General features: G+C 50.3%; 1 protein-coding gene across 1 annotated transcript; it reads right to left on the reverse strand.

Annotated features, from left to right (window-relative positions):
- Nucleotides 1-6,417: 6,417 nt before the first annotated feature.
- On the reverse strand, nt 6,418-23,699 carry KLHL25 (kelch like family member 25). Its single transcript, XM_030228520.2, has 3 exons — nt 23,535-23,699; nt 11,848-13,678; nt 6,418-7,164 (listed from the first exon to the last, which is right to left on the reverse strand). The coding sequence occupies exon 2, from the start codon at nt 13,659-13,661 to the stop codon at nt 11,892-11,894; it is 1,770 nt and encodes a 589-aa protein (XP_030084380.1). The 5' UTR covers nt 13,662-13,678; nt 23,535-23,699; the 3' UTR covers nt 6,418-7,164; nt 11,848-11,891.
- Nucleotides 23,700-25,177: the final 1,478 nt, after the last annotated feature.

Genomic DNA, 25,177 nt, shown 5'->3' on the forward strand with positions numbered 1-25,177 from the left:
AGTGCACTCCCTGCCTGGTATTTTTCCCCTCCTCTCAGCTGTGTTGCACATGCTGTTCTGGAAGCCAGAGTCAGGTCAGTGTACCTGAACCTCCACCCTGTCACGCAGCACTTGCTCCAAGACAGGCACCCCCTGGGTGTGAGGCAGGAGATGAAAGAGTTCATTTATCTCCACGGCTGCTCAGCAGTCCTGGTTTTATTTGCATTCCCAGGCATCCCAGCTCACCTATTTACTGAAGTTGAATAAAAACCTTCACCCAAACTGTCGGCTCCTGGGTATGGCTTTTAAAAAGCACGTTTTCCTGTGGCCCCTCTTGGCTCTGCAGCCTGGATGCCTGACAAAAGCACCCCTTGGGGCACCCCCAGCCTTTGCATGGCTGCAGTAAAACAACAGCTGCTGCAGCTGCTGGGAATGGGAGATGCTGCTCTGATAGAACAGGCATTGGTCACGGGAGATGGGACAGCACATTTACTGATCACAAACCACGTGGAGAAAATCAAATCCTTTCTGAATCAACCTGCCAGGGAAAGGCTGGGCTGCAGAGCTAACCAGGCACCCTGGTCCTGCACAGTGCATTCCAAACCCCCCTATTTCCACTGGCCAGGGGGAAGTCTGGGCAGGCAATACAAATTACCTTGGCAGAGGAGGAAGCAAAGGGCCCTGCTGCTCCAGGACACCTTCATATATTAATTTGACTGTCCTTAACCAGCTTTCCACAATTTCATAGGCTCAAAATTTCCATGCTCTGAGCCATTACAGCTAAGACAATGAAATGGATATTCTCTCCAGACCACAGGGATCAATCAATTTAGATGGTCTCAAGAAAGAGTGATGAGTTTCTGAGCATCCCAGCTTTCTTCCCAGACTTTCCTTGGCACCCAAAGTTAGAACAAAATATCCCTGTGGCTTTGTCGGATGTGGTTGGATTTTCACTGGCACATTGACCTAAAAGGGATCATACAGGATCCAGAATGGGATGAGCCTCTAAAAGGAGCATTGACAGGCATAGGAAAGTCTCTTTGGAAATTTGGTTTAGTGATACTCTAAACATTTGTATTATCTGCATTTCCCCTGCCTTTGCTGGGTTCAGTCCTGGCACTGCCTTCAGGGAGAGAAACTGGAGGTCTGGGAGGACACAGGTGCAAGCTGGGCTGGGGCTTGCAGACAGGCCACTCATTCATAGAGGGTTTATTAAGAGAAGGAAAGGCAAAACCCTAATTAGTGCAGTGAGTGAGTGAGATGCCTTGTGATCAGATACAAGGTGAATGGTAATGACTTACCTTTGCCATTGAAGGCACCTGGGGCTTATTAATTTGCTACAGAAATGTTACATATGGTAAATATCTTGATTTTTAGGAGGTTGAACCATGTAAAAATTAAGTAGAAAGTAATATTTGATATTAGCAACTGATATGAGCACCCCCAGCTCTCTCAGGGATGGGCAGACAGTGGACATCTTTTGTGTCTCCCCTAAAGCTGCCTTCACACTCTTGAATCACCCCCAAACCAGGCTTTGCTCTCCTGCCCTTGTTCCAAGGATGCCCAAGGGTTCCCAAGGATGCCCAAGGGTGCAGGTTCAGGACGGGCTCCCCAGCCCCACTCTCCCTGCACTCTGGAGCTCCTCTGTATGCCACTGCAGAGGGCATTTGTTTCCAGTCCCTTTATGGCCCATCCCTTGCACAGATGTAGCTCAGCTGATAATTCCCAATCCTCCCTGCCCTCTCACTGCAGCCTGGCGTTTCTCCCTCCAGCCTCTCCAGATGCTCTTTCTTTCCCCTCTCCTTTCACCAAAGGGCTGCTTCTCACCAGCCACATCTTCCCAGTGAGCCTAATTAGACAGGAGCCTAATTAGAGCTGAGCAGGAGCAGTGAGTCATTAGCAAAACCCTGTGGGAAGGCTGGGAGCAGCCGTGATCCCGGCGGGGCGGCAGCGTGGGCAGAGGGGCCGGAGGCAGCGGGAGCTCCGCTGGGTGCTGGGAAGCAGCCATGGGGAAGCAGCTCCTGTTTGTGTGTGCGTGTGTAATTCCTCCAGACATGACCCAGAAATGGAGTGAAGGCTGTTTACCCTCCTCCCTGCACCTGCCAGGGAGCTGAGCCGGCCCCAGTGCTGCTGGGCTGGCCTCAGGGCAAGGGGATGGCCATCCATCCCACCCAGCCAGGGAAGGTAGAAACCAAAAGGGCTTTTCCTGGTGGCCCTTAGGCTTTTTTCTCCTTGTTTGGTTTCTACTCATTCCTTTTAACTACCAGCTCTGCCCCATGATGGAGTGCAGCCAGCATCCTGGGGACTGGCTGCCTGCTGGGGCTGGAGGGAGAAGGAGCCTTGCTGTGGTGGAGAAGAGTAGTAATGGCAGGAGAAAAGGGCAGAGTTAAAGTGTTTGCTTGGGATAAACCCACAGGACTGGGGATAGGTATGATGCCAGGAGTGAGAGACAGGTCTTTCTATCAGTCATTAAATCACATTCTGGCTGTAAGTGCTTCACAAGCACAAGTTGTGCCATCCTGGCCTGGTCATGGACTGTGCTCCCCAGCCTCTGCTGGGAAAGGAGAGCTTCCCAGGAGAGACAGAGCTGAAAACCCACAAATTACTTGATTCCTGAGCTCTGTAGTCTTCAGAGACTGTCAGGAAGAATGAAAGGACAGGTTGAGTAGCAAGGATCACCCTTCTTGAACCCTTCCCCCAAATTTATTTGGCAGGGGACACACAAACACAGAGGGGCCCCTGTCTGTGAGCCACAGCCCTCAGGGGTGCAGCCTGTGCTGGGGAGAGGGAAGTGAGATGTCCAGGCACTGACAGCGTGAAAGCCAGGCCTTTTCCACCTAATTGGATCTGTTATTCAGCTGAGAAACACTGAATGGATTGGGTGGGCTCCGAGCTCGCAATTCCAGTGAGGAAGTCGGGACGTTGTGGCAAAGTAGGTCAGAGTGCTGCAAACCAGGGTGATGGCTCTGCACAACAGCCCAGGATTTCAAATAAGGAGGTGGTGAAATGCAAAGAAAAGAGAGACTGTGAGGAAGGAAGAATAAATGAGCTCAGCCTTGGCTATTCATTCCCACCGGGAGTGCCTGCTGCTGGCTCCCACCTTGGGGCCCCCAGCACTGCTGCCGTGCCTGGAGGGCACAGGGATCCTGCTCTGCACTGGAGCAGGAGGGATTGGGCCCCCTTTAAATCCCCAGCTGGTTGTGGGGAGCTGCAGGCAAGGGTTTCTCCTGCTCTTGCAAGCTTAACTCAAACACTGCTTACAGAGCAGCATTTCCATGCATGGCATTTTGTGAGCCTGGACTGTCTTCAGAGATTAAAACCTGTTTGGGTTACCCCAAGGGAAAGGTGCAGGGGAAACAGGAAAACAATTCCACGTGGGATACATTGCAAGGACAATGTGCAATGCTGGGGCATTGATTAACGTGCAGGAGAAGATGACAAGCCACGGACACGAGGAGTTAGTGCTCTCTATGGACACGGATAAATTTGAAAACTTGTGGGATAGCTGGAAAAAAGTGCTCCTTTTCTCCAGTTATGTGTTTAAATACTAGAGTCAGCCTCTGGATGGATGTGGGGCTCCCTCAGACCAGAGCTATTAAATCACCAGCTACTCTGCTTTTAATTGACTCTCATGACAAAGGGAGTGGGCTCAGATGATAATTCCCTGCAGGGCTTCATTGCAAAGCAGTATTATTTCAAGGGCAGCTGGGGTCAGGCTGGGAAAATGCATTTTGAAAACCTAATAAGGCACTATGAGTTTCACCTAAAGACACAGGAGTATCAGCATTTTGCATCCAGGGACATTCAGCATGCTCAGGCCCTGGGGAAAGAGTTCTGATCATGCCAGCTGCCTGCTTGGTTCCACCTCCAAGCATCTCCCTGCCCTCTCCTCCCAAGTGTTTTTGGGAGTGAGAAGCGCCCTGTTACTGAGCTGGGAACGCAGGTGGAGAGAGCTCATGGGCAGGCTCCAGCCAGGGCCAGAGGGTGTGGAAGGAGCTGTGTGCTGCCCCAGTTCTGCTGTGGGATCGGGCCCTGCAAAACAAAGGAGCTGTGGGATGAGCCCCCCTGCTCCTCCAGGGATCTCCATGCTGGGCTCCTGGCACTCCATGGGGAAGATGTCTGAGCTCCTGACACCCCACAGCGAGGGCTGGCTACAGAGTGTGGGCTTGTTTCCCGGGAGCCTGGGAACACACAACTCTAGCACCACCACCAGACAGGACTCTTTCCTAAGTGCTCACTCCCAGACAAAGCTGAGCCTGACCTGCTGAGATAGCAAAAAAGCCCTTTTAAAAAGGAAAACAAATCACATTTACATTTCTACCCCTGCACCTCCCATTTAAATGCCAGCCCTGCTCTGGCTGTTGCTTTTTTCTGTTACATCCACTTCTATCTCCTGCTCCCCTCTTATTCTGTTGCTGCTAACCAAGAAACCTTTGTATTTCTCATTACTTCTAATTCCATAGCAACAGGTCGCTGCTGTCACAGCAGCTGCTGATTGCTTTTGAATTGTCTCTCAGGCAAGCTCCAGAATAAATACAAAAGAGCAGGTCTCTGCATGGCTCATATCAAAGCAAGCCTATTGCAAAGCCTCCCCAGCTGCTATTTAAAGTCCCAGAGTCGCATATGAAACCTGAATCAACAAAACTATAGGGGATTTCATTCACCTCCCCCCCCCTCCTCTTTTCCCCCTCTCCTGCTCATCAAACAGTAATTTCTACCCTGAATTGGTTTCCCAAAGGGGTCTTTAATGAGCTTTTTCTATGGAGCCTTACACTCATATCTACCCAGCTCACGTTGGCTAATGCTGCTGCCCACCCAGCTCCTGCAGGCAAGGGGACAGATTCCCTGTCTCCTTTGCAGCTCAGAAATTCAGGCTCCAAATCCCTTTGAGACCCTCTTTAACATCCATAGAAGTTTTGCTTCCCAAGCCCAACAGCCCCTGCTACAAGAGGAGGAAGCAAATAGAGCAAATTTGCCTGATGTCCATTCGCTGCTCTGAGCAATGGTCCCAAAATCCCAGCCCTGAGCACAGCTGGAGCTGCTGGTCTTGTAAGGAGGGAAAACCCTCCCAGAGTGTTCCTAGAGCAGGGCTGAATCTCCCTGTGTTTCTGTGTGCTCCTCTGGGATGGGGAGAGATGCACATGAAGAGGAGTGTGGAAAGGAGCTCCAGCTGGAAAGCGCATCTCTCCTGTCAAAAGGCCCCTTTCTTGGGAGCTGCAGCAGCCAAGAGAAGGCAAATAAGGAAAACAGAAGCATGAATTCTTCTTGTCTTCCTTAGAAAAATGACTGGCTTTCCCTGCAGGAGTATGGCTGTGTCTGCACTGGGCCCCTCAACCTATTTGGCAGGTGTTATTAGCACTGCAGACTTGCAAGTTCTCCTGAAACCATGGCACGGACAGGCTGAGTGAGAGCAGCTGTAGAACAGAGAGCCACATGATGTCCTCAGGACATGAGGAGCCCTGGATTTAATTCCCAGATCTACCATTAACCTTGGACAAGACACTTGACATTGTGCCTCAGTTTCCCAAGCACTGAAGCAATAATAATTACAGCTGGGCTGGTTGCTTTGGAGGTTCTTTGTGAACCACCCCATGGAGTGCCAACCCTGTTATTAGTCCCCGGCCCTGTTATTAGACCTAAATCCAACTTCTGAATGAAGACTCCTGTGAAAAACACACAAACAGTTTCCCAGATCATCATTTTTATTAAAGTTCACAAGCAGCTGAAGGGAAAAAAAAAAAAAAAGCCTAGAAGATGTAAATAAACGTCATCCAGCTCATCGCAGACTGGCGGTGTGGAACGCGTGTTCTTCCCGGCAGCGACGGCACCCACTGCTCCGAAAAGACCTCTGCTGTTTGAAGCTGTGTCAAGGCTTTTCATGGCATTGCATCATTCAGCTGGCCAGGCTACAGCCCAGCCTCATCCAGGGGTGAGAGGCGAGCCTGGAGAATCTGGAGATCTGCTGTGCAGGGAAGCAGGATGCTGGGGCACTGCAGGACCAGTCCTCGGCAGTGGCCGGTCAGCTGCATCCCGGTACTGACAGCCTGAAATCCACGTGCCTTCCTCCACAGCAGAATGAGGAATGGCTCAGGCTGACAGCTCTTGGATGCATAATCCCAAACACAGTTGGCAGCCAGCGTGTGTGGATAACCTGGGGCAGCCTCAGCCCAGCGGCTGGCAGGCAGCACGCCGTCAGAAATGCTCACATCTCTCCAAGGGAAAGCCAGGGTGTGGGGTGCAGCAGAAAGGAGGGGGATCCCTCCCCAGCCCACTCTAATCCCGTTGCTCTCCCTCTGAAGCCTTGCTGGAGTCAAGGTGCCCCTTCCCAAGGCACGTTCCCCACTGCACTCCTTTTTCTGCTCCTTTGCCAATGAGAGCCTCACCCACACGCAGGGAAGCTCAGCAGACCAGCTCTGAGCATGCAGTGGGCTTTATCTGGAGAATATCTCAGCAGTGGTGCTGCTGCCTTGGCACACTAACAGAGCCCCGTGCTCTTCCCAGCAGCTGTGTGTGGGGAGTTACCCGGCCTCTGACCAAATTGCAGCAGTGAGGAAAGGGGGTAGGGGAAATTTAAAAGACCCAAAGTACAAACCAAAAGGCATCTATCCTGTTTTGTCACAGTACGTGGTGATGCTGGCAGCCATCCCAAGCTCCTATGTTTTAATATTTCACTAGCCCTTGTCTCTATGAAATGGCCAGAGGATGGGGAGAGACAGATGCTCTCACCTTGTTCCCTTTAACAAACACTTCCAAGTCACCCAAGCAGCAAGCACTGCCAATGGCAAGTTCACTGCTTTAGAGAAAAACATATTACTATCTCTTAAGCCCCTCAACTGAGTAACAAAAAGGGCTACCCAGCCAAGTTTGCTGGTGAATGCAGCCTTCATCTCCCCATCTCCATTGGTCCATGGGAGCTCACAAGCCATCCCTGTGCCCTCTGTGCCCAGCCTATCAAGGCAGTGCTCTCAGCTCCATCCCTGCACAGTGCCCAGTGACCAGTGGTGGGGCTGGGTAGCCCTTGGTGACCCCGTGGTGTGATGCAGGCAGTGGGGCCTCAGCTGTGCCTCCCATGCTGGTGTCAGGATGTGGAAGTTGCCTCGGAGTCCCGTGCGGGAGGACAGGAGGCTCTCAGTCACTGTGTTGGCTCCAGCCGCAAGAGAGGGGACATGGATGTGACTCTGGCATCTGGGGAAGGAAAGAGAAAGCTCATTAACTGGTGTGATGCTCAGGTGAGTCCACACAGGGCACTCACTGGGCTCACCCCGACTCCCTGAGGGGGGTGAGGTGGAAAGCAGCTGATTTCTTTTGGAGTTGGGGTGTCCTTTCCCTGTGCAGGACAGGAGAGGGGGCTTCAGCTGGGGAGGGCTCAGAGCCAGGTAGCAAACCTCAGTGGACATGATAAGGGAATGAAAAACTGAGAGAAAAGTTTTCACTCTCTTTTTTTTTTAGGGCAAGAAGGAGGGCCCAAAAACTGGAAGAGACAAAACAAAAAGACCCTTTTTCTCTTTTTCCACAGGTTCCTCCAAAAACATCCGTATCACTGACATTTCCAAGGGGTTGATTAATACAGTCTGGGGCCAAGCTCAGACTGCACATGTTTCCATCTGCCCAGGGTTAGGAAAAGCCTGATTTTCATCGACTTTCCTCCCCAGGCCAGCCACTCCCTTCCAACACTGCCTGATAAACTGGCTTCAGAGACAACCAGCCACTTGGAAAGAGCAGCAGTGGCAGAAAAACTGCAATCCCTGTTTATCCGGCCTCCCTATTATACACATGCAAATGGGTTTCCCTAGGAGCCACAGGGAGAAACCAGCTGTGACTCTGTTCCAGGAATTCCAGCAGGTTGCAAGCAACCACCCAGCCCAGCAGCATGCAGGTGAGCAGCAGCCTCTAGGAGCCAGGAGATATCCTGAGTTTTTTTGGGCTGCTCTTTGCTTGGCATGGGAAGGGAGCCACACCAGGCAGCTGTAAAAGTGTCTTTGCAAAAAAGGCTTGGTATTTAAGCTGTAATATAATAACCAGGAAAAGCCATGGAACTGACCCAATTCCTAGTGTAAGTGTGGTACTGGAATACAGCTCAGGGCCTGGCACACGGCCTAAATCTGCAGGAGCTCTGGGGCCAAAGTTTAGATTTCAGGTGCCAGAACAGCCTCAAAACCCTTCAGCCCCTCAGTGCCCACCCAAAGGCAGGCACCAGCTGCTGGTGCCACCCTCAGCCCTCAGGGGAGCTAAGTACACACCAAAGGGCTCCAGTGGAAGCCACAAAATCAACTCTGAGTTTCTGGATGTGCCCCAGGCATTGGTGCCTGAGCAGTGCACAGCCACCAGCCTCTGTTCCCTAGAGTGAAGACTGTGAGGAGGCTCCTGTAGGAGCTAAAAAGCACCTGATTAGGAACCTCTGGGCAGGGAACCCCTGGCTTCTTGATGCTACAGGGTTTGGGTTGTTCCATTTGTTTGGAGATGGGACTTCTAACATCTCCACCCCAGGAAAGCATTTGAGGCTCAGGAGGCAGCACAGATGGATGCAGTGACTCCTCTTTCAAATTCACCTTCCCTGGCTGGACCATGAAATCTGAAGTGACCATCCAACCACCCATCTGTGACTCTGAAAATCAGTGTCACACAGGACAGACAGTGTGGAGGAGCTGCTTTAATGTGGAGACAAGCAGCTTGGAGAACCTGTTCCTGGTGCTGCCTGAAGTCACCTCTGAGGAGGGGTTGAGTTGTCCCCATCAGCTGTCTCTGCACAGGGCTGTGACAAACCACCCACCACCCTCCCCCAGGCTGGGCTGTGCTTGTCCTTATCAACACAGTCTTGATTAGCCCCGTGCTCATTTGACATGTTTTGCCTCCCCTATGGCTCCACCACCTCGGGTGGGAGGGGATGAGGCTTTCATATTTCATCCTGCTAATCACACTTGATCCCTGGAATTGACTGTGGGCAATAAGCACTAAATTAATGTCACAGGGCCTCCTTGGCAGCACTGCTGGGACCTCTGCTGAAACGTGTCCCTGCTCTGGCTGCAAAGGGCTAAGGCCATGCCCTCGAGGAAGCATTTCCAGCTGATCGGTTCTGTGCTTCATAGGAAAAGCAGGCTGGGTGCTTTATGACCAACATTTATCAAGGACAGACTATTTGGTTTTCAGGGACCAGTTTATGGGCAGAAGGTTGTTTTTTCCATGAGTACAAAGTACTGTCTCCTGCCATGTGATTGCCCAGGCCTTTTTGCACCAGCCCACCTTGCTCTGCTCTGAGGGGTGGTTGCTCCTGAGTTTTTCCAGGTGAAGACAGGCAGTTCCATAGCAAACTGGGCAGGTGCTGGCCAGCCTGCCTTCTGGGCATCCCTACTTGAAGAAGGATCCCATAAGGACTAAATCAGGTATTTGAGAAGAGACCTTCCGCAGTGGGAGCTGCAAAAACCAGAAAAGCCCTTGGCCAGACCTGCAATAGGACAATGGGGAGAACTGAATCATAGCCATAGGATCCTAGAGCCAGTTACCCCAGCTCCCAAGGCCAGTTTTTGCACAGCCAGGAACAGCCAAAGAAGGCACATGGGATGTGGCTGCTCCAATCTGAGCAGCATGTGCACATCAGGGACATTCACTCACTAAATGAAATAAAACTTACTAAAAAAAAAAAAACCCACTCTAGAAAAATCACGTGGACAGACATTCTTTCTGGCAAGAGCTTGCATGTATTTTAAATAGTTCTTTTAACCGAAGACTGGAGGCAGAGCCAAAAAAGCACATAAAACCCTCACACAGTGACTTTTCACCAGTTTTATTTGCAGTTTCTAGTTTTCTGTGCTTCTGTCAGGCTCCCAATTACAGGGGGGAAAGAAGAACCAATACAACCCCCACAAAGTTATTTATTAGGTCTGAACAACCCAAAAACAGTAGAGAGGAAAAAAGGTAGGAGAGGAAAATAACATCACTGTGACTTTGAAGACTGTTTTTTATTCAGTGGCTGAGGAATTGACTCCCATCTCAAACTACCCCTTATTCCTACTCCCAGCCATGTGGCTGGTGTTGAGCTTTAATATTCAGATGCATCTGCTAGCAGAGAAAATTAACTGTCAGCTCTAGGATGGCTCTTAAAGGGAAGCCCCATTGACCTGAGCTGAAAATGATGGAGTCCTCACAGTCTTTGCTGCAATATTTAATAGCCGAGTGACAGTTAATTAGATTACTGAGCCACTGTGACAGATGCTAGGCAACGCCTGAGGAGGAGAATTTGGAAAAGCCATTATCTTACAGTGCTGGGAACACTTTAGGGTCTCATTTTAACCCTTTCCCCTCTTGCCCTGCCCTCATGGTGGTCCAACCCATGTTAAAACCAGGTGTTTCACAAAGGCCAGAGTAATGCCCTGGGTGATTTTTTCCCACCTGAGAAAAGCAGGTGGTCATGTTGGGCTAATCCCTGGCTGAGGTGCCAGGAACTCCTCCTGGGTTCCCACCTGGCATCAAAAAAGATGATCACTGGGAGGTGCCAGCAATTTCACCCGCTGGGCGATTCCCAGGCGCACCAACCACACCAAGTGGAAAGCAGGGAAGTGAGAGGGTGTTAGAGGCTTTGGGCAGCATTCCTTCTTCCCTGTATTAAGTGAAGTGGATTTTGATGAGTCTGTGGAAGAATTCCCCTCCCCACAGTCCCCACTTTCCAAATAAAACTGTAAGTGAAGCTTGTCAATCCCACAGCCATAGTGAGGGTTTCCCAGCTCCTTCAGCTGGCTGGGATGCAGGCTGCAACCACCAGAGCAGGGCTGTGTGTGCTGCTGGCACTGAGTGCACACTGAGCTAGCAGAGGTGTTAGTGACTTCCTGGGAAAGTGATGCTATCTAAGTGCTGCCTGTATCACTATCTGCTTTCACAATGCAAGTTGAGAAGAGTTTTTGGGCTTTGTCAGGCCAGCTGTGTCTCAGCACAGGTTGGTGAGGACATGCAAAGCCCTGTGGAGCCACACTGACAACCAGAACATCAACCAAACACCCCACTGGGGAGGAGAGAGGAGGAACCAGAAACCCTGTCCCAGGAGCACCTTCCCTGAGCAAGAGAAATTCAGAGCACCAGAATGAGACACATCATGGGTTTCCACCAACTTTCTTATTCCCACACAACCCAAAACACTGATAAACACATTCTTCTTCTGGTTACAAAACCCCTTCCCTCCCACTCAGGTCTGACACAGAAGTCTCTGAAGTTCTGATTTAACAAGCAACTGTTTGGATGATAAATAAACACCAAGACCATCAAATGCACCATGGCTTCTGTGCTTTTGCTTCTGCTACCCACTGAAATGTAAATAGAGGGCATAAAAAGAGAACCAGGATTTGCTGGCATTCCAAGGGTCACTTGCCTACATATTCAACAGTTCTAAATACATCACCCAGAAAAATCAGCAAAAATATCAAACTACTGAGACATTCCAAAGCAGTTGTTGCCCTGGTATCTCCCAGGAGTCACATACAAGTGTTTTTAGGAACCTTAACAACCTCAGCTGCATGGGAACAGGATGTATTCCATGGTGAGAGCAGGTGTGGACTCATCTGCCCATCTACTCCCCCACAGAAGGGTGAGGCTGGTACATCCAGCTACCTTGGAGCAGAAGGAGAGGAGCCCCAACCGTCTATGTACATGTATCTCTTGAGATACTGCGAGGATCATCTGGAAAGAAGAGAACCCTTGGAACTATCTAGACTTACACTAGAGCACTGCAGAGCTGGTTATTCTTTCCTGGCTCTGCATCCCACTCTTAAACGTTCTTTTCCTATAAAATTACTTCATGAGCACTTGTGGCTTCAGCATGGTGCACGGAGATACAACTGAGGCAAGATGGTAATTTTTAATTTAAGAGGAGGAGACCCTTACCTTCACTGACCTCCTGGAAACAAGCCCCCAGGCCCTGCCCCTCATCAGGAGGGCAAGTGCTTCCAGGTGCTGACAAAAGCTGTGGGGATGAGAGAGTAAGGCACCGTGGTGATACAGTTCCACGTGTCTGACATGGGGTCATAGCAGTCCAGCGTTTTGCACCTCTGAGTGCCAAAGTAGCCTCCTACCACATAGAGTTTGTTCCCCGAGGCCAGGGCATGGCAGGACATGCGCTTGGCTGTCATGTCCCCGATGCGCGTCCACTGGTCCGTCTCGCAGTCGAAGCGGTAGGCGGAGGCTGCCGTGAACTCCGTGTCTCCTCCCATGATGAAAATCTGGCTGCCCAGAACAGCGGCCGCCGTGTAGCGCCAGGGCTGTGGGCACTCAGCTTTGATGGTCCATCGGTTCTCAGCTGGATCGTAGCACTGCACTTTGGACACCATGTCTCGGTGGATGCTGGTCCCACCAAAGACAAAGAGCTTCAGCCTGGCGCTCACCACCGCGGCGTTGCTCACTCCGTCCCTCAACGGAGCCACCATCATCCACTTGTTGGATATGGGGTCGTATTTCTCTACTTGTTTCAAGGAAACAGAAGGAGAAGCAGGGAAGACTCCAGCTACTGCAGTGTGTCCACCAACCACATACAGGCAGTTTTCCAATTCGGCTGAGCCATGGCCAAACCGAGCGATTAACATTGGGGCAGCTTTGGACCATTCCTCATGCACGGTGTCATAAACCCAAACATCTTTGGAGACGCCGTTCTCTGAGCCCCTGCCTCCAGTGATGTACACTTTGCAGCCGATGGCACAGGCACTAAACTCCTTCCGTGGACTTGGCAGGTCTGCTTTGGGAATAATTTCCTTTGCTTTGTGATCCACTTGGTAGATCTTATCGCACATGAAGGTTTGTCCTCCCAGGATCAGCAAGGTGTGCCCAGCTTTGCGAGGCCTGGCACAGAGGCTGGTGACCACCCCATCATTCTGGAGGATCTTCTTCTTGCACTGAATAGCTTCATCCAAGACAAGCTTGTTCCTTTCATCCACCATGATCAAGTCCTCGCAAGCCAAGGCTTCCTTGAGGCATTCTGAAGGAAGCAAAGCCAGACGAACATTCCTCAGAAGTTCTGGGAGATAAGCCTTCCGCTCATCCAGGTCGTATTTCACCCACTGCATGACAGCCTTAAAGACCTTTTCTTCATCCTCGATTTCCAGCTCATCACTGGAGATGAGGTCCAGCAAAGTGTCTTTGGAAAGGTTGTTGAAGTCCTCACTCTTGTGAACAGTCTCAAAGTTGACCAGGCACATCCTCCAGGAGAGCTCATAGAGCCGCCGGCACTGATGAGCATCCGAGAGCAGCATCATGCCCAGGCAGTTGGAAGGGTAGAGGTTCTTCTCCAGGAACTCAGCCGCTGCATCTCGGACATCGTGGAACTGCAGCATGTCCCCAGCCTCCAGGAGGGACTCAGCATTCTCCTCGTTGATAATGATCCGAGAGGAGTAAGCAAAGTCCAGCAGTAGCTCCAGCACCTCTGGGTGGAGGCTGTCATGGAAGTTCACCTCGTCATCCAGGCTCTCCCGGAGGCCATTGCTGAACATGGCCTCGAAGTACCTGCTGGAGGCAGCCAGCACTGCCCGATGGCACGGGAAGGACCTGTTCCCTGCCCAAAGGGTGACATCGGTGAACATGCAGTGCTTGCGCAGGGTGTTCAGGTGGGACAGGACGCAGTCCGGGTGGGAGGCCTTGTGGAAAAGCAATATGTTCATGGAGCCGGTGCTGGTGCGGGATTTACGGTTCTCGTGCACGCTGACGGACATGGTGGCGCAGCTCTTGCCTGCAGGGAGACAAACAGGAAAACCATCATTCCCTTGTCCTGACTGATATAAGGCACGGGGAACACATGCATTAGTTATCCAACCCTGGTACACTGCCACTGGATCGCAAAGCTGCAGGTGACATCCCTGTGGCTCCTGCACTCTCGCATCCTCCAAAAAATTGTAACTCAGGCTGAGCAGGGCAAGAAAGCAGAGTGGGGTGAAGGGGGAAATTCTGCTTTGGTTTCAACAAAGGAGCAACAAAGTGAGGCAATCAAACCCCAAACTTGGTGTAGATTGTTTCAACAGCCCCCAGAGGGTATTGGCAAACCGCAGAAGAGTTATTTTTCCTTAGAAAACAGCATAGAGAGAGCAGACTATCCAGGATAAAGGGCATTGGTCTGTTCTTGGCTCAGCAGAAATTAAGTTTGGCTTCTGATTTTCATGCAGATTACTGCAGGTTTAGGAAAAGCAACTGCTACAGGTTTTGTGTACAAAATATTTAATTACCAGCAGAGGCCAAAAGTTTGAACTGATTTTACCAAACCCATTTGTGGCACTTTTTGATTATAAAACTCACCAGACATCTCATGTGACTTAAACATTTTTCAGGACAGATTCTATTCAGAATAAGACAAAAGAAAGACATAAATTATGTTTTTTTACCAGACAGGCAGAATCAAACACAAGGCTTTTATTAGCTACTATTTCACTTAAGTGCTACCTGATACCAATCCTTGCCTGTAGAAGAAAACCCCTTTGGACTAATCAAATTAATACTACCTAGATGATAAAATCCAAGTCATTTACTCCAAAATGCTTTAGCCAGTTGTATTTTGCTTCCCATGTAACTAAAGCAGACAGACAGCTACACATGCACAGCCCTCTCTTACAGGAGAAAGTTAATACAGAACTCGTCCCGAGGTTTGAAAAATGAACCTGAAAAAATCAGAAGTGGGTCAACCTTCACTCCAGTCACTGAATTGTTTAGACAAGACAGTTGAGGAAGGCTTTTTAGATGGGTTCTTTTTGTTAATGTTGGTTGGATGGGTTTTTTATTTTAACTTTCTCTTCACAGGCTGGGATTTCTCAAGGGTCTCTCCAGCCTGCCAACACAACGTCTGCAGATGAGCCCAGTCCTCCCCAGCCAGCACTGGGGTCTTGGAGGAAACCACAAAAAGCTGAGAGAACGGCTGCTGTGCCCCCAGGCTGCCAGCAGGTCACAGCCTTGACCTGGCAGTGACCTGGAGCTGCTCAACCCTCCCACACTCCATGGGTGGATGACCTCAGGAAGAGGCAGATGGCCAGATAAGTTGCCTGACTCAGGCTCTGCTCATGAGCTTCCTGCCCCTGCTTCTCCAGCACCTCCAAAAGAGTCTGAATTAGACAAACAGTTGTGGGCATGTTGCTCCTTCCCCACCTGCTGTCAAGAGGTTGAGGTTGGTCTTCTCGAGGCCTCACTCATTCCTCAGGGCTGTGTCACAGTCCAGGGAAAAGTCTCTACACTTCTCCATGCAGCAACAACAGCTTGCCCAAGCAGCCACAAGTCCTGCTCAGCCTCGGAGTGAGGGCAGGAACACTGATGTGGGTAGTCATGTGGGAAATGTCCATATCCATGGCCCAAACTCTGGCAGCCTGGGATAGAGGCTGACAAGCTCATTTCACTCGTGACTGGAGGCTGTGCAGAACCACGGCTCCAAAGCAGGAAGGAAAATGCCATTATGGAGCAGCACTTTGAAGCGCATCTGAAGGAAACGTTTCCAACATCTACACCCAGCGCAGGAACAACACTAATTTAAGGGGTTATTTGGATTCCCATGTCAACGCTGAAGCGAGGAATACAAATGAAACATTTATGAGTCTGCTAAGAGCTATTGATTTAGGTTCCTATTCCTACAACCTCAAAAACCACCCTGCCACTGCTATGGCTTTCTTTTCTCACAGCTCAGGTCAACTATTCAGTGTCAACCTTTGATTTGCCTATGCACAAAAAAAGAAGCAATTTATATAGGACAGCTATGGAAACAAACACAGAGACTGCAGGAAGGCGGCAATGATTTTTCTGACACTAAGATTAAAAGCATCTACTCAGAGTGGAAGGAGCAGGTCATTTAAAAAATTGAAATGTCTATATAAAAGCTGCAGCAAAGCCATTTTTTATATATCCATACACATAAGGACACATACATATATCACACATGTGCACACACACACACATATTTCAAATCTCAGGCTTCCAGCATCAAATATCTATCCCAGGGAACTTGGAGGAAAATAATATTTCTATCTTATATATATTGAAGAATATCCAGGGAATAAATTGGCAGTCTGGTTCCCAGCACTGCTCTTTCTATCATGTTCACTACAGACACCAACTGACCCCCAGCACAGCTGGAATTCTGAAAGCTAAAGAGGACACAGTCACAGCCCCTTTGCTTGGCCTCTCCTAGAGTGGGGTTATGACACTGGATGTCACTGGTCACAGACAAGCAGGGCTAGACAGACCATTAAACTGAAACTAAAGCAGCCCCGAACTCTGGGGTGCAGCCATCTCACCAGAAAGCCTTGCTTGTGGTTTTCAGCAACACCCAAACAGCTTTTTCTGAGGGCTTCCTGGATCCTGCCATAGCTGGCCCCAAGCAGAAAAGTGGCAGACACTAATCCTCCCCCTAATAACTCCCCTCATTGCATGCCTCAGTCTACCTGAGTCCTTGGCATCATCTCACCCATATCAGACAAATAGAAACTGCAGGCAGCAGCTACTTCATCTGGCAAATTTTTTCCAAAATGTAGCAACTGACAAACCTCAGAAGCCTGTAGGCAAAGTGTCTTCTACAGTTTCACGCATGCACAGAAGTGCTTCTATTTAAGCCATGTTTAACTGCAGCCATGAGCAGGCTGGACCTGTGACACGTGCACTTCCCTGAAGCAGATGTATTCAGAGCACAATTTGGCCCCCACCACACTCCTTCCTCCCTTACCCAGCTACTGAGCTAAAGAGAAAAAGCAGAACTACTCTGAAAGAGGAGTACTTTACACAAAGCAACCTGTCAGTGGCCCTTGCCAAGCTCCCACCTGCTCTGTGAGAGCCCAGGGGTTATCAGAGCTCCCAGCTGCATCTTCCATCATGCAGGAAGCTGCTGTGGAACAGCCATGTCAATGGGAACAGCAGAAGGCACAACCTGAACAAATTGGGGCTTGAATTTCTCCACGCTGCATTCATTTCTTTTCCTTCGAAAGGCAGTTATTGAAAAAATAAATATCTACTGCACAACCTTTAAAGGGATCTTACTGCACACAGAGGCAGATAATAATCCTTCTTCCATATGGATGAGGGCAGAGGGGCATCAGCTTTTTGACAGCTATCCAATGCTGACTGCTGGCTGAATTATTCCCCTGGCTGTCTGCAGCCTTTGTGCAGCCAGGATGGGAAAGACAGGTTTTTTCCAGCAGAGTAAGATAAGGTTGCTTTGAAAATCCTTCCACTCATCCAGACAGGGCAGACAGCAATCCTGAAAGAGGGAAGGAGTTGGCTCAAGAAAAAAAGACCCCTCAAATCTCAGCTCATGAAGAAAACGCCCCAGCAGTCTCTCTGGACAGGACAAAGCTTGCAAAGAGAACAAGAGAAAAACAAAAGCAGAGAGCTGGCCAAACTCCCCACATGAAGAACCACAGCTCTCCTGTCCGAGTGCCTTTTGCTTCCTAAAACCACACCCCAGAAGAGGACTTTCCATCCCAGTCTGATGGGGCACCCTTCCAGAGCCCTGCTGGAATAGTCCTTTAGGAGAACCTCAGGACATACTCCACCAACTCTTGAGAAACCTAAGTGCCTCTTAGACAGACACTTTGAAGCTGTATCAGGCCCTGTCCCCAATCACAAAAGAACTGCATATGAGAGAACAGCTCAGAAAGGTTATTGATACATGAACTATAATTAGCTAGGCTTGGGGTTCCCCCTCCATCTCAAACCAACAGGCTCTCCACAAATCCCCAATTTCATTCACTACCTGCAGGGAATCACCAGCTGACATCCTGCTTGCTTTCAAGAGGACAAGATTTGAGAGTGATTAATATGATCCCCAGTGGGATTTCAGGGAATCAAGGATAATTTCTGCTTAGAAGAGCAAAACTACAGGGTTTATGAATGTTCTCCCAAGACCAGAAAGGCTGGCTAAACACCAACAAAGACCCCAAGTCCCATGATCCAAAACTGGCACTTTCTGTTTCACCCATGAGAAAAGCAGCAAGCAGAACACGTTTCCTTTTGCCCTACTCAACCATGAACTATTTAAAGCTGTAAATAAGTAAATAAATAGGCAGGTTCCTTGCTGGCTCAGCTCAGAGGCCCTGGATGAAGCTGCTCACACTGCAGCAGAGTTTCATTCCCAAGAAGCCACATGGGCCCTCTATGCATGGGCTGTACTACAGCATACAGACAGACATTCCTTTCAAATCAGAGGAGACCCACCTGGAATGGCCAGTGACAGCAGGCATAAGATTCATCTTTATTTTCTCCCCATCTCACACTATCAACTCTGTCGGGTGAAACTCTGTCTTGAACTCAAAGTTTAACTTCTCCCTGAAAGTGGTGGGATCAATTCTCTTTTAATTAGTAATGTGCCTGCGCTCTCATCCCAAATATCTGTACCTTTCCAATGCCCTCATGGACTCCACTACCTGGTGCTTAGGCCAGCACCATTATCCCAGGCCAAAATTACTGCTACAGAACAAATTTCTCCCTTTTTACTGTAGAGAGTAGCAAAGTAGAAATATAAAAGTCACCTACTGTGTTGTCTTCACAGGGAAGAGCTCCTTGCAAAACTGCTTAGGAGAAAGAGCAGTGAGGCAACACGCTGTCAAACACAGAACCAGATAGAGCTGTGTTTCAGATGCAATTTCCCAGCACTGGAGACCATCAAAAGGTTTGAGAAAGGGGATCTGTTACATGCAGGCATTCACGTACTCAGAGGCAGCTTGAGGTTTAAAAGAAAACAGGAAAGGATGGTGGGGGAGAGACATAGAAAACAAGAAAGGGGAAGGAACAAATGTGAAGATGTTTTCTGATGATTTTCCTGTCCTTGCATAACACAGCAGACCGTCAGGTACACAGCTTGGAGCTGCTTGAAATGCTCAACACTAATAATGCTCTTCTGTCAAGAGTGCTTGAGATGAAAGGAATTAAAATTGCACCTGGCATTTAGTGCAGCACCACGCTTGTTGAGTGTGGAGCCTGGGCTGCTGCCAGGTGGGCAGCACGGGACCTTCACTACATCATCTCCCAGGCATGCCCTCTGCTCTGTCCACTCTGTGTGCCTGCATGCAGACTCTGCTCTCTTACAGGTTGGGTTCATCTCCAGCCATTCCAGTGAATTTAGTGGTTTGCCTGTGTTAGCCAAATTTGTTCCTGTTCTCTTCAGGATGACTAACGCTGCAAAGATGCAACTGGGATTTTGCAGGCTGGAATTCTGACAACGTAACTGCTGTGAATCAGAGGGTATCACTCTGGATTGGCCCCTCCTGACAAACTCTTCATGTTTGACCAGGTTTGCAAACAGGCAAACAAAGGAAAGGCAGCTGACTCCATCCCACCAGTGCAGAATTTCTGATCCTGCCCCAACCTTTGAGAATGGGAGGCATCCTTATCATTTCTTCTCATTTTCTCACTTCCTAGTCTAGCCTGTACATCCTAGACAGAAAACAGAGAGACCATGTGAAAGGCTCCTTCTGTTGGCTCAGACAGAAACTGGGAGGTTTTCCAAGCCCAATTCTGTAGGCTCCAGGAATCAGATTGTCTGGAGAAGATCCGGGTACATATCTGAACATTTTGAAACTCAGTCTGAGTTTCATATCCCACTCATATTCTCATATCCCATCCTCAGCAGTACCCACCATTCCTCCCTTTAAACCCATGCCCCACTCTGAGCCTACAGCCACCACAAGAATCTACTAAATGCCACTTACTTGACAGTAAATCAGAACATTATTGCCAAGCTGAACCAATTAGTGAGATTCTTGTTTTGTCTCACAAAAGCACTGGTAAAGGAGCTGTAGTGCCTCAAATCTATGACATGCACCCATCTGAGTCAAAGGCAACCATGTACCTACCACAGTAAAAATACCTGTAGGAAATCCTCTTTGCATGCAATCCATGCAGTTCTATTTGCAAATCTGGTACTGGACTTGCTACTCTGCAGCTGAGATACTCCAAAAAGCTTCCTGAGCTACCTGTGACAATCAAATAGTTCATGTTCACCACTAAACACACTGGCTTTGCTGTTCCTGGGAATACCACGCCCTCCTACAACCACTACCCAAACTGGGATAAATAATGCTTTTAGCCACAGTCCAGGCTCCAGACAATAGCTTTTCACTGCTATGCCTTAACCCCAGCGGATCTTTTCAGAGCCTGTGATTCATTTCAGAGGCTGTGGTGGGGTTTTGTCCTTCCTGCTGCCCTCCAGCTCTGCTTGTGAATACACCCCATTCTGCCAGATCAATCACAGGCGCTTTGCAAAATGAATGGGGGGCTGCAGAGGAGGCAGGAGAGCTCACAATCCCCTCTTCCAAATGATACCCCAAAAGGCTCCAGAATAGGAACAGTCTACTTGACTGCAGTACCTACCCCAGCCCCATCTGGGCACGATAAATTCCTTTTCAAGCAAGCCAAACTTGCTAATGTGCTGCAAAGGCAAAAGGCCTTTGGTACTTCAAACACAGAGGAACCACATGCCACTTCCCAGGGAGAGTTTAGGAGATGAGATGTGGTATACATCAAATTTATGCCAGAATAACCACAGCAGCTGCTGACTCCAGAGATCTTATTCAGATCCTCCCACTCTCCCAGCTCTGAGGCTGGCAGAGCTGAGTGCTCCAGTGCCCTGGCTGACCAAAAGCCCTGTCACGGATGCTCACACCAAACAGGTCTGTCTGCCTGCCTGCTGTCAGGGCAGGATTTCAATTTTGGGCCTGGCCAGTTAAGCTGGGGTTTTGTTTTGCCTTCCCCACTCCCCTGCCAGGCAGGAGATCATGGTACAACTGGCAGCTTTGGTTTGCTCATTTGCAATTCTGGCTGGAGTTCAGAGCCCTGGAGATGGGAGGCCCTCATGCCTCCTGAACGGATTAGCCCCTCACGCTGCTGGGCATGGGGGACATCCATTCCCAACTGGATTGTAAAGCACTGACAGATATTGAAGGGTCTGGGGCTGCAAGACAGGCTGTCGCTTATTGCCCTCTGGCTTTGGAGAGAAGGAATAAAAAAACCTCTGATTTTCCCATTTTGGTGCTCACACAGCATCAAACCACACACTCAGCTTGCAAGTTCTGTGTCACTGTGGCATCCCTGCAGCAGCCCAGGCTGCCCCAGGCATCCTGCACACACTGCAAGCAGAGCAGAGTGATTGCCAATGTGGTACAGTAATAAATTTGCCTCACCACAATGTGACAGGCCATCATATAAAACTGGTATTCTTTGCAAAGACTAATGGTCAGCAAGCAGAGAGTGGTTATGGGACATGCAGCATGCCCAGGCTCAAGCAATGGGGTAAAGACAGAGCTCTGTCTTTTCTGGCTGGAGTGATACTAATAGTCACTGTGGGGATATAAAGCTGATAAGCAAAGACAGAGTGATGTGATGGTGGTTAAAGGTCAGGCTGGGGGGCTTGGGTAGCTTGTTACAGCTAAATGCTTCCCAGCCAGCATCCCTGCAGCCACTGTTTTCACCAGTGCCAGCTACACTCACTGCAATCCAACTACAGCCTGTGAAAGAGGGGAGTAAATCTGGCCCTCAGGTCAAGCGCTGACAGGGCTCCAAACCTGCCCCTTCCACAGTCCCTGAGCACAGCGTGGCTGCCAGTGACACCCTGGGCCAGCTCTGCCTGTCCTGCCCCACCTCCTACTCGGGGCCAAGCCAAGGCACTGCTCAACACTCTTTTGTAATGCTGTCACTTCCATCCACACCTCCAACTCTGCCTGTCCTCTCCCACCTCCACAGATGGCCACATCCTGCCCTTCCTGTTTCACTCATCCACCTCCTAAACATTGCCTAAAATGTCCCCTGACTGCTAAGCAGGACCTGAACTTCTGCAGGCTTTGGAAATCATTGGTCACCGCCACAGGGACAAAAATGCTATCATAATTCACATGTGCATATGTACACGCAGATATGCATGCACACACTCCTTATCTCCATACCAGAACATGTCCAGAACTCCCTCCAGAGCCAGAAGAACCATCTTATGGATCAGACTCATGCTCATTTTCACACACTTGGAATATATGTTATGCAATACCTTGTCATCTGTCCCCAAGCTGTAGCCTTCACAAATTTATTTTGCCTTGCTCCTTCAGTCAAACCATTTTCAACTGGCCTGAACTCCTCTGCAAAGGAACATCTGAAAAACCAACCTCCCTGCTTGAGTTACTTGAGCCTGCCCCAAACACAGCACGAGAGGATACCACACTCTGCACGCATGCTGAGGCAGGAGGACTTCAGATAACAATCCTCAAATACTTGAGAAAATGAACAAGAAAGGAATAGGAAATTTAAGTTCTGCAGTGCTGAAGCTGCTCACAGTCTCCCATCTCCACATTATGGTGCAATTCTGCAGCAATTTTCACTCTGCTTTTCATTCTGAGAATCTTGTGCCACCCCACACCTTCCTGTTGCAGAGCAGACTTCCACCTATGCCTCCTCCCCAAGTGCTTTCCTTGGGCTTATCACAAAGATAAGCCAGAGCAGATGGCTGGGGTTAAAGACACAAAAGAGACAAAATATGCTTTCAGATAAAATTTGATTTGCAGCAGAAAACAGGACCAGGAAGACAGAGAGGCCCCAGAAAGGATCCTATAGCATTAAGGAGTGACTCTTTGAGAGATGCACAGAGAGCAGAACATACAGGAGAGCTCAGGAGCAGAGACAAGAAAGTAGAAAGAGGAGAGCTCAGAACTCTGGACGGAGACTGTCACCAGGGCAGCTGAGCCAACAGCAGCAGCTGGCCACCAGCAGAACACATGGGCTGTGTTACACATCTCGGGTTGCTCCTAAGGTAACTTCAATAAACACAAGTGTCACAAGATGCAGGAAGGAAGAAGGAAAAACAAGGGAAGTTGTCAAAGTATAAAGGTTGCAGAGTTGCTTGTTTTTTTCTTATGGCTCTGGATCTGTCCTGGAGAGGAAGAGGTACGTCTGGAGGAAGGCTACAAAATCCCACAGCACCCTGGCTGAGGAAATCACTCCAGCAGATCACAAGAGAACACGGGCAGAGATTGCCAGGAAAGGAAAACAGAGCAGTCATGACACTTGGACTCTCCACTGGAATGCTATGAAACATTCAGCTGCCTGCTTATGCAAAGCTGAGGGCAGATTTTCCAAGCACAGGTCTGGCTGGTCTAAGCCCCCTACCCCAACAATCACAAGTGGAGAGAAAAAGAAAATAAAGACAAAACAAATTTAGACAACCCAACTACCAAACAGGCCCTTAACTTTTTTAAATGCAAAGGGGCCTGTGAGGACAGAAGGAGGAGAAAGAACTATTTTTCTCCTCTGTCAGCTCAGCTCAGTCACTCACACAAACCCGCTCACTTCTCTAGACAGGCTTGTTCAAACTGATTTAATACTGATTTCATCAGAGGCCATGGAAATTGTGTCCCTTGGAACACAGTTTCGAGATATATGTATATATAGGGACGAAAGAGGAGAAAAAAAAAAAGCAAAGCAAAAAGCTTTGACTTGCCCCGGGCCGGTACCGGGGGCAGCACTCATGGTCCCTCCTGCCGGGGGCCGGCACATTCCCCGGGGCTCCGAACCCCAGCAAGCGCTGTGCTCGGAGGGGGTCTGCCAGCGGCGCGCGAACCCCGATCTGGGGGGAGAACACTCACCGTCGCTTGGCCGAGCCGAAATCTCCGTGAGGCGCGACGCCCCCCGCGCGGGGTGGCAGCGACGAGGAGACGGGAGCTGCGGGGATGCGGAGCTGAGGCTGGAGCGCGGAGCGAGCGCGGAGCGGGCCCGGCGCGGCCCCGCGCACAATGTACCCGCCGGGCGGGCCCGGCCGCGCGTGGGACCGCGGGGGCGGGGCCGCCCGCCGCCGCCACCACCAATCAGCGAGTGCTGCTCCCGTGACGTGTTTATTCGCCACGCCTCCTGAGAGGGCAGCGACCAATAGGAGGGCGGGAGGATGGTTTGTGGGCGAGGGGGCGGTTTGTGGGCGGGGCGAGACGAGCCGTCAGTCCCGGCGCTCAGGGCCGCCTTCCGCCGAGCTACGGCAGGTCTCTCCGGGCTCCGCGCCGGTTGCTGTAGGGCTTCCCGGGGGAATGGCCCGCGCTGCGTTTTGGCCCCCGTGGAGGCAGCTCTGGCGCGAACCCGTCCCCCTGTGCCCCGGCTTTTGCCCCCACAGCCAGCGCGCAGCGGGGCCTGGTCCGGCCCCCGCGCGTCCCGCAGGATGGGCACCCCGCGGAGCGATGTTCCTGCGTGTCACTCACTCACCCACCCACCGCACTCCCTGTGGCGGCACAGGGAAAGTCAGCAAAACCCGGCTAAAATTCAGGCAGATGTGTGAAATGACCGGGCTCAGCAGAATTTCGGTGCGTGGGGGATGTGGAGGTCAGCAGGGCCGCCCGCGGGGCCAGCAGGGAGCCTGGGATCGGCCGGAGAGCGGCCGGGGCCGTGCCCCTGCGTGGGGACCACCCGCGGGACGGTGCCGTCATCTGGAAGGAGCAGGAGGGGGACGTGGCAGCGCTGCCTTCAGCAACAATGTGGGCTGAGGCTGGAAAAAAACCCCGCTCATTTAGAAACAATAACATTTTTCAGAGCAATAACATTTTCATATAACACAAGAGCAGCTGGAAGCAGCAGTGCCTCTGGTCCCACCCGTGTTTTCCAAGCCTTGCTCTGGAGTGAGGCACAGCAGGTAACTGCAGACCTGCCCTGTGGAATAATTTCACAGTGAGTGGCTGTGCCTTCCCTGGGGTTTGAGGAACGCTTCATCTACCAGAAAAAAAAGAAGCTGGAAGCTTTCTTTGGTTTCACAAATTTTAAATACACAGAGGAGGCAGGGAAGAGCTGTTCACTGTCTTCTCCCACGACCCCATTTCTCCAGGGTCCTACTCCCTATACACAGACACAAATGTTTAGTAATAAGAGACAAGTGAAAAACTAACAGCTCTGCTAAGTGTATCTCCCCAGATAATGGCTGGATGGGAATATCCAAAGTGCACTGAAATTCCCATACACTCAGGGATGCACTGTTTGAGGGCTGCTCCTTCCAACCTAGTAAAGGAAATCTCCCCAGTTTGCCTACTGAAGTTACTACCACTGCTTGTCCCGGTGACAGCTGGAGGTGACTCCACTGAAGCACTGCCTGCATCACCAATTTTACACGGTGTGAGTATGGGAGGAGGCTGGAAGGTTGCTGGTATGGGGATATATTGAACCAGAAGCTCTCATAAGTACAAAATACAGTCCTTTCTTCACAGCTTGAGACAGAAGGTCAGCTACACCTGGCACAGGCTGTGCCTGGTAAACA

This window comes from Serinus canaria, chromosome 10 (assembly GCF_022539315.1).
Source record: "Serinus canaria isolate serCan28SL12 chromosome 10, serCan2020, whole genome shotgun sequence".
NCBI classification, from domain to species: domain Eukaryota; kingdom Metazoa; phylum Chordata; class Aves; order Passeriformes; family Fringillidae; genus Serinus; species Serinus canaria.

Excerpts from the sequence above, each read along its gene's own strand:
- KLHL25 (XM_030228520.2), bottom strand. The coding sequence starts at position 13,661 with ATGTCCGTCAGCGTGCACGAGAACCGTAAATCCCGCACCAGCACCGGC.